General features: G+C 37.6%; 1 protein-coding gene across 1 annotated transcript; it reads left to right on the top strand.

The window, feature by feature from the left end:
• The first annotated feature begins 2,224 nt into the window (after window positions 1–2,224).
• LOC140937219 (glycosylated lysosomal membrane protein B-like) lies at window positions 2,225–12,145 on the top strand. The gene is made up of 4 exons (XM_073386754.1): window positions 2,225–2,369; window positions 7,423–7,884; window positions 8,947–9,485; window positions 11,317–12,145. Exons 1-4 carry the CDS (start codon window positions 2,244–2,246, stop codon window positions 11,492–11,494), a joined length of 1,305 nt encoding a protein of 434 aa, XP_073242855.1. The 5' UTR covers window positions 2,225–2,243; the 3' UTR covers window positions 11,495–12,145.
• Window positions 12,146–13,547: the final 1,402 nt, after the last annotated feature.

Raw genomic sequence — 13,547 nt, 5'->3', positions numbered from 1 at the left:
TTACGTAGGTTCGCCAATTCTTGGCAGGGTCACCGCAACAGCACGTGGCGCCACTGTGCAGGCCCTTGAAAGTCTGCCCCCTCCCCACCCCCCATGAGAGATAGACCACCACCGAGAGGCAGTTAGCGCAATTTAATTAACTTAATTTACTTTGGTCACCCCTGCTCATTCTGTCAAACTCTGGCTTGTGTGTAAAGAGACAATAATTCTAATGCTGATACAAATTACGGTCAACACTTGGCAACAAGAGGTCTTTCCCTAATCTCAGGGAGCCTTAAAAGTGTAGAACTAAAGATCATCATTGAAGTCAGTATTCTACATTACCACATGATGATTGAATGCTTTTCAGTCAAGTAATTTATTCGTAATTTTCAAGTAATGTTCTTGCCATCCAATATATAAACCACACACATCTCATTATCTGTTATTTGCTCTAACAAAGGGTTAGTGTGCAGCTTTTCAAGTTTTTACTGTGGCAAATATACCATTTATAAGGCAGCTCCTTGCAGTCTAAACAATGTGAAACTCAGTGAGGAGAAAAACTACTGGTACTTAACTAAATCATTTATAGAATACTCAGCGGTTGGTTCTTGGGTATCAATATGTGCGAGTTCAGTTTCCAACATCATAGGCAGCCTGGCATTATGTACGGCTGTTATGTTTAAAAGGGATCGAAGTAACATTAAAAAGATCAGTAGATTATCAAGGTAAAAGAGCTAAAGGGTAAGTTAATTGATTCCTTGGCACTCACCTTGCCGAATCCTCTGAACAATAACTTTCCATCAAGGGTGAGGTGATGTGCTGCTTGTGGTCTGGCTGAAGTAAAGAATGATTTCAGCCCCACCCTTCGCCTGGGAGGCTGACCAGTGATATCCTGGGGCCAGTTATGTAAACCTTTAAACGTCAGTGGCCTGATAAACCATGTGAAATTACCCAACACCATCGCTTCGATGGGGAAACCAGTGTTGGCATCAGGTAACATCTGGTTTTTGAGTGTGCTAAAGGTCAGTCAAATCTGTTACGTCCGACGTTCAGATTTACAGTCTATACCCTGGTTAGCTATTATGACAGTTTTTGTGGGTCTCACTTCAAAGGGGTAAGTTCTGAACAACAGTTCAAACCGAATTTTTAAGGAAAGAAATGCCTTTTTCGTCCTAACCGTCAGTATAACCCTTCACTGTTTTTTTTTTTTTCAATCAACGTGGAGTGCTTGCCACATTAGTAGCTACTCTCCCCTCTGTAATAGGAAAGAAACCTGCAAAACCAAAAAAGAAAGTAAAAGAAAAAAGGCATTATGTGTGCGCCAGTCAATGGCACACCCGGGGGAGGTCCTACCATAATTCCTGACCGATGTGTGCCACCGAGTGTATTATAAATGGAAATTGACTACCTCGTTTATGGCCCAAACCCAAATAACGACACGCTTTTCAAGAGGGAATCAAAAAGATGAAATTTAATGGTAATACACAAACCTCAATTTAATCACAATCAAGATACCCTAAGGAAAAGTTATTTTAGTTTTAACAGATCATTTGTTTGTCGTGTAGCTGGGCATTTACGCACTTGAATCTTAGCTGAAATTTAGGTACCCTATCAAGGATCACACCTGGAACAATGCCAACAAGGGGCGAAAACCTTACCCTGTCGGGTAGCCTGGGGGACCAGACGCTTTTTTTAGTTGGCTTGTTCACAGACCCTCTGTTTTTCTCTTCTTATTTTTCTTTCTCGCGCTCCACGCTCGTTCTCGCACGCTCGCGAGCTCGCCAACGTTTTCGAAAAGAACGAAAAGAAAAATAAAATAACATCTGTATACAGGCAAGGTTTCACCCGCCGACAAGAGCCGAAAAAAGCGTCTGTTCCCGCAGGCTACCTTTTGGGCAGCACATACCTGTCTCATAATTTATACTCCCGCTCCAGATGGCACGTGTCTGACTTGTCAGTAAACAAGCCGAAAGCTTTATCAGTTTACTTTTCACTGGGGTGTTTGAGTCATTTGTTCTGCTCTTGATGGTGAAAGACAATAATGGCCAGGTAGTAGTGCAGTCGTGCAATAAAAATTAAAGTGAGACGAAAAACACGCCAGACTGGCATATGTCGCGCGTGTACGTCCACGGTCTAGCCTGCGGACACAGCTCAGACGTATTTCCGATCGTCGCTTCTGTCGAAAAGCGACGACCGGAAATACGTCTGAGCTGTGTCCGCAGGCTACCCACGGTCTTTTGCGGGTGATAGATGACAGTCACATGACAACCCTGTCGGAGGAAATCAAAATGGCGGACGGCAGAGCTGCTGTAAGGATTATCTTGTTGGTTGGATGTTTTTGCTTATCGTCAGCGATATTTTCCTCAAATGATAATCAAGAAAGGAAGGTAAGACATAGCAAATATGTACTGAAACTCACTGAAGGGTTTTTTTTTTCGGTGAACTATATCCGAATTGAAACCAACCCGCTTATGTAGTACAAAATACTTGCGTGAGGTATCTTGTCAGTGTCTTGTTTGTATAAAATTTTATTAAATTGATCACTACTTGTGCCATGTGTTGATTCCCACACTAAAAAACTACAACGTAGTACTTGCAATGACAGTACAGGAACCCTGCCAGTGGCAGGTGATCCTGGGATGTTTCCTTTTTTGCCTTCTTGGACGTTTTCAGAATAGAAACATACTTTGCTAGTCACATGTTATTTCCAAATAAAATTCAGCACGGGACCGGTCGTTTTGATACAAGTTACTTCTATACAAGTTAATTCAGTCGAGGTGGAAACAGTTTCACGTACTTGGCTTAAAGAACATGGAATATTCAACCCATCACAGCATTCTGGTATAGCATCCATCAAGGGAGTTTGTCTTAGCAATGGTGAGAGTACACATGACGAGCTTTGAAGCGCGAAAAAATTTTATGCAAATTAGCTGGCTGCACATTGAATGTGCAGCCAGCTAATTTGCATAAGTAATTCAAATCCAAGGTCTGACAGCTCTAGGCTTTTGAGGTGTCGGCTGAATACCCTAGGACTTCCGTAAATTGTCCACAAAAGAGTACCTCAAGCTACCATATACTGAAATGAAAGTAACCACAATATCCGATTAAAGCAAGGTTTAAATCTTTTTCTGGTCCGCTAACCGCTCTTCCAAGGCACTTATTATTTCGGTAATAATAAAACGGCATAAACATTTTACATTGCACCTTTATCAGTCTCGGGCAGTAAGATAGTATGAAATGGAGGTTAACTCCAGAATTCAGTTTTGTGACTGCACTGCAATTTTGAAACTATTTAAGCCGCTTCCTAAAAGGTCGGGAAAATGTTTTTCGTAAAATTCGTAAACGTAGCTCCTTAGACTCTAATTTAACATTACCAAATTTAACAAACGCACTAACTACTTTATGGTCCTGTATCAGTATGTAAAGGCATCAAATCCTTATAAAGCCGACAGGAACAACAATTAACAGACAAGTACCAATATGATTTAAGATTTTTTTTACTGCTTTTATATCAAGCAAATGAAATAGTCCTGGCGATATGTCATTATCGCAAAATCACCAAATTCAGAGGCTCCTAGATCACTAACACAAAATACTGCAATAAATGTTCTTATACCGCTCTTTTACTCCACCCGGCAACACTCGTGCCAAAATCAAGTTCAAGCGCGTGCTAAAAAAATAAGATGGATTGAGAGAAAGCTGTTAATTGATCATGAATATTCAAAAAGAGTAAGAGTTGAATAAGATTATCACCTCCATAAGTCAAGTAAGTCAATGTTATGTATTTTTTAGGTATACATTAGCCGGGATACTACAGCATTGATTAGAGTGTTTTTGCAAGTTAACTGTAGATTTCAGGTATACACTACCCAGGATACTACAGGAATGATTAGAGCATTTTTGCAAGTTAACTGTAGATTTCAGGTATACACTACCCAGGATACTACAGGAATGATTAGAGTATTTTTGCAAGTTAACTGTAGATTTCAGGTATACACTACCCAGGATACTACAGGAATGATTAGAGCATTTTGCAAGTTAACTGTAGATTTCAGGTATACACTACCCAGGATACTACAGGAATGATTAGAGCATTTTTGCAAGTTAACTGTAGATTTCAGGTATACACTACCCAGGATACTACAGGAATGATTAGAGCATTTTTGCAAGTTAACTGTAGATTTCAGGTATACACTACCCAGGATACTACAGGAATGATTAGAGCATTTTTGCAAGTTAACTGTAGATTTCAGGTATACACTACCCAGGATAATACAGGAATGATTAGAGCATTTTTACGAGTCAACTGTAGATTTCAGGTATATACACTACCCGGGATACTACAGCATTGGTTAGAGTATTTTTGCAAGTTAACTGTTGATTTCAGGTATACACTACCCAGGATACTACAGGAATGATTAGAGTATTTTTACGAGTCAGCTGTAGATTTCAGGTATACACTACCCAGGATACTACAGATTGGAGCATTTTTGCAATTTAACTGTAGATTTCAGGTATACACTACCCAGGATACTACAGCATTGATTAGAGTGTTTTTGCAAGTTAACTGTAGATTTCAGGTATACACTACCCAGGATAATACAGGAATGATTAGAGCATTTTTACAAGTCAACTGTAGATTTCAGGTATACACTACCCAGGATACTACAGGAATGATTAGAGCATTTTTGCAAGTTAACTGTAGATTTCAGGTATACACTACCCAGGATACTACAGGAATGATTAGAGTATTTTTGCAAGTTAACTGTAGATTTCAGGTATACACTACCCAGGATAATACAGGAATGATTAGAGCATTTTTACGAGTCGTGCGCGTGCTAAAAAAATAAGATGGATTGAGAGAAAGCTGTTAATTGATCATGAATATTCAAAAAGAGTAAGAGTTGAATAAGATTATCACCTCCATAAGTCAAGTAAGTCAATGTTATGTATTTTTTAGGTATACATTAGCCGGGATACTACAGCATTGATTAGAGTGTTTTTGCAAGTTAACTGTAGATTTCAGGTATACACTACCCAGGATAATACAGGAATGATTAGAGCATTTTTACGAGTCAACTGTAGATTTCAGGTATATACACTACCCAGGATACTACAGCATTGATTAGAGTGTTTTTGCAAGTTAACTGTAGATTTCAGGTATACACTACCCAGGATAATACAGGAATGATTAGAGCATTTTTACAAGTCAACTGTAGATTTCAGGTATACACTACCCAGGATACTACAGGAATGATTAGAGCATTTTTGCAAGTTAACTGTAGATTTCAGGTATACACTACCCAGGATACTACAGGAATGATTAGAGTATTTTTGCAAGTTAACTGTAGATTTCAGGTATACACTACCCAGGATAATACAGGAATGATTAGAGCATTTTTACGAGTCAACTGTAGATTTCAGGTATACACTACCCAGGATACTACAGGAATGATTAGAGCATTTTAACGGTCGAGTTAACTGTAGATTTCAGGTATACACTACCCAGGATACTACAGGAATGATTAGAGCATTTTTGCAAGTTAACTGTAGATTTCAGGTATACACTACCCAGGATACTACAGGTTAATACTATGCAACACAGATAACAAAAGCTCAGGAAACAAGGGGACCCAGCATGACCCAGCGAGGTTAATTGTCTGCGAAATTTTTTTGAAAAGAGCTGACTCTCTCGAGTGTTGAACTAGAATAGAATAATCCAGAATAATAATTTTAAACATCAAATGCTACTGATATGATTATTAAGTTTTGTTACCTGTCTGGAGTCTCCTTTTTTCTTGATTACTGATGTCACTGATCTGGGCGCCAAACAAACACGCACGATACATATTTCCCACCAGAAATAATTAAAAGCACTTTCATGAGACGGTGATCAAAATGCAAAAGCAAAATAGGAAAGCGCCAAATGCTAGAGGCTAGCAATTGTTTGTTGGGCGGCGTGTGATAGAGCAAAATTGATAAAATATCGAGAAATCTGGACAGAATCTTTTTGGAATACATTATCAAAAATTATGTGAAATACATCATCAGAGAACACGTGCGAAAAAAATAATTTGCGCTCGATATTTTTTCTCGGTATTTTACATCAACAAAAAACTGGAGTATTAAAAATCACGACTTACCAGCAATTGCTCGGCTAAACAAAGCTAAACTTACCAAAGTCGATAACCAAGTAAGGATTTCCTACAGAAATAATTTGCCACTCTCGTTTAGCAGGGTAGTGGTTGAACTTGATGTAGGTTAAAACGGATTTGTTTTGCCGGCATCTTCCCGTTAAATTAAAGTAGATTTAACACTTGCCAGGAGTAATTAGAAATCTAGCCATTTTGCTCATGGCTTCGCAAATGCAACCAGCATTATACAGTAAAGCAACAGAAACTTTACCAAAATATTCACACGCGACAGTCCGGACAACCTCAGTAAATCTAACAAATGAAACAACATACTGAGAGAAGAAAAAAAGGCTTCATTGATTGTTTCCGGCAGGCGGTGACAAGTAATGTACGAGATTAGAAGACCTCCTGGTCAGAATTTTTTTGTAACCTAAGCCCGTCATGTACAGGCCTCACACCCATAAAGCAGTATCAATGCAATCAATGCCTTTATTTTTAATCTCTTTTCTTGGATTATTTGACCAGATTTTCCGCTTGTCATGGGGAGCCTTCCAGAATAGAGCTTTCCAAACCTTAATGTCCTTGTCATTAAAATAATAAGTTAATTTACACAATTAAGATACCTTAGTATTACTCAATGGTTGCTGAGGGTGAAGATGTTATCAGCACATGAAAATCACTAATGATTTTCAAGGGCCAGTTAATTTGCAAGACCAACAGAACCTCTTTGGGCTGGTAGAATCAAACACACCAGTTGTTTGCATTGCACTTAACTTCTTGACCCTGTCAAAAATTTGTTTTTCTAATAATATTCAATTTGAAATGTTTCAAAACTTACGGCATTAAAAAATACTTCCTTTATTGCACATTACTCATATGTCAGTAGCAAAGTTTAAATTATTTCTTTGGCAGTATTCTATTTTTGTCCACCAGTTGAAGCACGTGTTAGAACAAATCCCTCAGGTGGTCATTAAAACCTAATCAGCCTTCATTCCAAAATCTAAACTTAACTGATTTAAACGTGGAATTGGGTTTGTGATATCAAAGAAATAACACTCAGGTCTCTGGGCATTGCATCTGGGTTACTATAGAGTTGACCAAAACCAGAAACTGCATGCAAAAAGTCTCTGGCCCCAAAGGTAGGCTGTTCATTGTATGAAAATTGTGCACTTGTCTTCCAATTGTTAAGGCCATGTTCTTGACTTGATACTTTTGTATTTTGTAAACTATTCTGAGGAGGTTCAAGCACCTGCTTGAATTAACATTGTTGACTGTATACTGGAATGATTGTCTTGTTCTTTTTCAGATTAGCATTGTGGAGTTTTTGTGTGAGTCTCCCAGTTACCCTGATTGTCGGGGTAAACATTACAGTATAATTCATGTTGTAGCAGAGAGTCTTGACAAAAGAAGTGCTATTCATTACCTTTGGTCTGTCATTTACTCACCAACAATTGTCATGGCCTACTTTGAGAAAACTGGAGTGAATGTCACCGTAGACTGGAAAAAAGTTCTCACGAATGGAAACTTAACAGATGGAATAAGTTTCACTGAATACAGTGAATACATTACAGCACTTGTTATTCCTGCAATCTATGAATTCCAGGATCCAAAGGATGCACTTTTTTATACTGATTGGAAAAAAGTCAAAGCTGACACTATTGTGAAGCATCCATTTCACAAACTGAATTGGGAAAAACCAGTTATTGACCGTGAAAACAATATAACAACATTTAAAGCAAGTATGTTGGGAGGAGAAGTTACATTTCAGGTTAGTCATGAAATCCACCTTAATTTTGTTCCTTTTTTTGCTTTCATTCGAATGCAATCCTTCCCTCTATTGTCCAGTCAGATTGTCTAGCAGATACCTAAAGTAATCTGTAGGTTGCAGTGATTTCAAAATTAACTGTAGGCTCTTTGTCAGGCAATAAAAAATTTCAGTGCGCAAATGTACAGCCATGCCCATATGATGCAAATAAATTTTTTCACCCAACGATTGGTTGAAGACAGGATGGACATGGGACTCACAAGCATGCAAACGGCTTGTGGATTCTCTGTTCTGTATCACATGTTCCCTCGAAAACAATACACTCTTTGTTCTTTTGTTCTTTTTTCTTTGTATCCTTACATTACCATTATGACTGTTACATCAATTCGAGATTTTTTCTGCCCTGGAACAATCACGCATGGCTGTATTAGGCTGCCGCTTTGCAGCCTCGTGTCTTTGAGAGGCTGCTCTTTGGCAATAAACATCAATGAAATACCAGGTGAGCTTTTGTGCAAAAACATGTGTAAATAACACATTATCTTCACATGTGGAAAGATCACCATTGCCATCTCTTCATGATAACTTGTGCCTTTGGTAACAAAAAAGTATTGAAATGAAATGCAAAGTAAGATGGTTCGGTATTTTATTGGTGTTTATGTAATAAGTAGAGTATTACATGGCTGCTTTAAATGGTTTTTCAACACTCAAAGAGCTGGCACTTATTATCTTCTTTGTATTATATTATAAATATTTGGAATTTGTTGTGTGATTTGTTTGTTGTCTCATTTACAAAGTCCAGTATATCTCTAGATGCCATATCCTTGCAGCTGCCTCATATTATATAAACATGTAAAGTCATGTCAGTTAAGCTGATATTCCTTATTTCCAGTATTATATCAAGCACTGTTAAAAGACATGAAAAACGGGTAATAATTATTATTACATCAGAATCAAGCACTTAAGTACTGAATCTATCAGCATGTACATTAAAGTTTCACAAAGTAAAATTCATTGTACAGTATTAGCAGGAAGTTAGTAAAACTCTTTCATTTTTTTTCTCTGTAGTGCAATGCATCTTTTCACCAAGAGCGGGAGTCAGTCCTACCACGCCAACAGTCATCCAGCAACTCTACAGTGTTAACCCTTACACTAAATAACTTGACAAAGCTTAACAAAACCAGAGGAAACACTCGTTTTATATTTGAACTATACTCACTAACAGCACAGCAAAGTGAAAGTACTACATGTGTTAAAGCTGAAAAATATATAGATGATGAATTTACGCCTGCAGTTTTTAAGACCATTATTGTCAATAGTACTGGCACGGGTGGTACAGCATACAGTGCATGGAAGCCTGTTGCCTACATAGACAAGAAGAGAAGTTTGGAGGAACAAGTTCCCTCTTATGCATATTACAGGAATTCTCACCATTTTATATCTAGCCACTGTGATTCTCTTCCATATTCTCCATATCACCCTTCTTCATTTAGCATAGCATACCATTTAGAGAAGTATACATTTCTGTCTTATGGAATGAACATCTCATTTGGACGACAGAAGGATGGATGGTATGATGGTAAAGAAGCCAAACGTTATCTCAGTTGGTAAGTGAATGAAGCCCCACTAACAGAAACCTTCAGGAGCTCCAGACAGATATTCCCAACTACAGTCCCTGCAATTTCACCTCTCAAACCTGCATTTTTAACTTCTTGCAAACACACAAACACCACATTTTTCAGGGTGCAAAGAAGCTAAATTTACCTTCAGTGGACAACAAAGTAAATCTAAACTGAAATTTAACATAAATAGGTAAATAATAATTCCACATTTATTGAAATTCCACATTGGAACAAGTAATTAATACTAGTGTACAGGGTTGTCACTAAGATTTCAAGTTGCTGGGTAAATACAATAAGTACATGTAGGCGGGGAATCAAACAGCTAGGGATTTTGGTTTCTTTTGGTTTTATTTTCTTCTATTTGCGTACAAAAATGGCCGGGGACCACGTTCATAGTAACCGGGGGAAATCCCTGGCCCCCAGCTCAAAATGACAGCCCTGAGTGTAGTTGTTTCTTTCCAATTCTGTACATCAATAATTGAAATTCACAAATTTCTAGGCAACAAGGATCTTTCATGTGCTCTTCATTAAAATTAATTCTCTGATGGCAGGCCTTGAAATAACATTATCATTCATTCAAAATATTTCTCTGTTTCTGATTGGCTCAAATCCCACCGCTAATTCTTCATAACCAGCTAGTATTGACCAAATTTGGAAGACATTTGAGATATCTGCAAAATGATGTTTATAGAATACAACTATCCCCCAAAGGGGAGGTGAATAGGGGTGGATATGTGTGCTGAGACATGAAGCATTGAGGTGTATATAGATCTACCACTGTTCACTGATCCTGAAGGTGATAGTTGTTTTAGTATTTACCAAATCAGTTGGATAAAACTGAAAAAAGTAACTTTTTGTCAATTAAAAATGTCACTTAGTAGGACTTTTGTGTACAGTTTACAAACATTTTGAGGATTTTGTCAAGTGCATTTTACAATTTTGTTGTAAATTTAGCATGAAAATAATTTTCTACCTACCACTGAACACCGACAAGCCAAAATTCATCACTTTGTATGACTGCTTCATTTATCGGAGAAATTTCATCGTCCAAAAATGTCTCGAAATGAGATGTCAAGGATATTCCAAGTTACGGGAGCCAATCAAAACTCGCGAAAATTGCTGTTCACTGATTTTTGGTAAACACTAATACAGAATGAAAAAGGATGGCAAACAAGACACCCTGGAGGCACGGTTGTGTTGTTTTGGTAGAGCAAGGCAAAACAGAAGATATAACACCATCCGAGATCTGCATAATTCTTCAGATCAAATTTAAGTCAAATCCAATAATTGCTGAAGATTTCTAGAAAAGTTGTCGGGTATGCATTTTGCAAAATATGTTGATCTCTTACAGGCATTTGGTGATTTTATCACTAAAACAACAAAGAGACTAATAAAAATGAAATAATAAATATCTTTGCAAGCCCAAGAGCTGGAGATGAGTCATTGATGCTGTCATTGTTTTTCTCTGTGTGTCTTCCATGCGATTTTCCAAGAAATTTCAAGAAAATTTAATGTTCAAAAACTTTATTATTATTTATGGTAAAAATGAAACACAGTGACATACTAGTAGCTTCTCTTTTCTACACTCCTAAGGATCAGAGATGCTGGCAAAATTTTTAAACTCGTCTGCAGCTTGTGGTTGCACTTGAGTTTTGAAAATCATTGACATCATGTCTAGGATAATCAGAGTGTAGACAATGGAAAATTGTTGTCAATTTGTTATAAATAAATATAGACAATTCATCTATTGATTTCATTCTTTTCACAGCTCTATTAATAAATATTTGATTCTTCTTTGTTTTTTACTTATATTTAGGTCTGCGGTTGTAGGATATGGACGTCCACTGTCAGACCATTTTTCTCCAGTGGTGCTGATTATCATTATCGTAGGCTTTGGTGCTCCATTGCTTCTTATTTTTGTCACTGTTGTTTATATTATTGTCAAGAGATTTAAAGCCAAAAAGGCAGCATCATCGTATGGTATAATAAACTGACATTGGTGGTAATTTTAAGAACCAATGTAGTGTGGTTTATGAATACATACATTCTAACCAAATAATTAAAACGTCTTAATATTGATAGCTGGATAGTAAACATCCATTATTTGAAGTAAATGGACCCAAACTATCTGCACTTGTAAAGAGCCTTACGTTTGTGGGTTTTTTTTTTGAGAATTTAAAAAGAAAGTTTGTGACAAGATTAACATATTTAATGGGGCATCACCATTCGATGTATAGCAGAATAAGAACAACCAAACTTTGCAAATGTGCATACACACTCAATTTTTCAGTTTTAAAATTGCCTTTACCTATGGTTGATGAAAAGGACTGTGGCTAGGAAAAATTGGGCTCAATTTTTCATTTGCAACTTTGCTTTTGCACAAACCTTTTTTACAACCCCTCTTTCTAATAAAATTAATTTGACTTTGAGACCTTTAATATATTGTATGTTCTTTTCAACTTATTATTTGTACAATATTAATTTCATCATTACACTAAATGACCTAATAAATGAGAGAATGAGGCTAGCCGTGCATAAACAAAGCTTTTCAAATCTCCTGGAACAAAATGGCTGCCGCGTGACAAAGGTCTATTACTCCAAAATACCAGGAATAAGCAAAAAGGAGCAATTCATTTCAGCGGGGCTAAAGTGCAGGGCACAGGTTACAGGTCAGGTCACAGGTTACAGGCCACAGGTCAGGTCACAAGCCACAGATCACAGGTCACGCAAAAAAACAATAGGACACTGGACAAAACTGTTCTGGACTGACGTTTTACTATACAAAAATGAAATAAGCCAAGGAACCTTGATGATATTTTTGTGCTTTAAACAATGTTAAATTCCACACATGGAATAATATTTTCATGCTGATCATACGGCATATCCAAACTTCGTAACGAAATCACAAAGGTCTGCAAAATCATGTGATTTGTACGAAAAACAAATCACATGTTTTTTACTGAAAACGAAGTGTTGTCGTGTTATTAGAATGTCATCTCCAAATAAACCGTGCAGCCAAGATAACTTGGAACGAGTCATTGACATGTAGCACTGTAATTCTTTGATACATCAGCAGTTTGCAGAGTCAAAGATTCAAGTTGTAATGTCGGAATGCTCCCATCTAAGGCCCACGAGGCAGATCCAACAGAGGTTTTTCAAGCTGTTGTACAACAGAACGTGAGAAAATGGCAAGCTCTTGGGAGAAGAACCGAGAAATATGGTCCAGCAACTATTCAAGAGGCCCATATAGCAGTGTCTGAAGATCTTAGCCGACTACACTTTAACACAGCAGTATTTTGTGACTGGTACGAAGCGCGAGCAGCAGGCCGCCATCTTCAAAAGAGATGGAAGACCGATCTAGTGGCAAGAAGAGTTTAGGACGAGGAAAGTCTGAAGAAAGTTGCAGTATTTCAGTGGTCAAATAAGTTTTAGACTGTCCTTAAGTTTTTCTTCCGTTTTCCCGTCGAATGCTTTTCAAAACATCTACAAACACGTCGTGATCTTCGTACCTTTGTGTTTTCGTTACCAACTTTGGTTACACTGTAACGCAAGTCCTCCTTGCGTGATCAACATGAATATATTTTCTCATGTGTGGGATTTGGTAAAGTTCAGAACAGAAAAAATATAATTGAGGTTCCTTGGCTTGTTTTATTTTTGTAAAATAAAATGTTAATCAGGAACAGTATTGTCCAGTGTCCTATTGTTTTTGTGTGTGACCTGTGATCTGACCTGTGACCTGACCTGTGGCCTGTGGTCTGACCTGTAACCTGACCTGTGACCTGTGACCTGCACTTTAGCCCCGCCGGATTTCTAGACGGCCAGACATATCAATTGATGGAGTGGATATTCGGCTATTTTAAAACTCTCTATTGATATTTTTGCCAAAAGCATATTAGTTTTCTTGAGCTTGTTACAGTTATGAGAAAGAATGCCTCTGTCTTTTGACAACCCCTGCTTGGACCCCTGAAATTAAATAGACACCCCAGGCGTTGATTAGGTCATTTATGGAACACCAAGAAACAGCTAAAAATAGTAATTCTTTCAACA

This window comes from Porites lutea, chromosome 5 (assembly GCF_958299795.1).
Source record: "Porites lutea chromosome 5, jaPorLute2.1, whole genome shotgun sequence".
NCBI lineage: Eukaryota > Metazoa > Cnidaria > Anthozoa > Scleractinia > Poritidae > Porites > Porites lutea.
This window is presented reverse-complemented; position numbering and strand designations above follow the sequence as displayed.

What these genes read in the sequence shown, in the direction of transcription:
- LOC140937219 (XM_073386754.1), top strand. Translation starts at nt 2,244, where the DNA reads ATGACAACCCTGTCGGAGGAAATCAAAATGGCGGACGGCAGAGCTGCT. An exon ending in GAGGAGAAGTTACATTTCAG is followed by an intron (nt 7,885 to 8,946) that starts GTTAGTCATGAA and finishes TTTTCTCTGTAG; the next exon opens with TGCAATGCATCTTTTCACCA. An exon ending in GCCAAACGTTATCTCAGTTG is followed by an intron (nt 9,486 to 11,316) that starts GTAAGTGAATGA and finishes ACTTATATTTAG; the next exon opens with GTCTGCGGTTGTAGGATATG.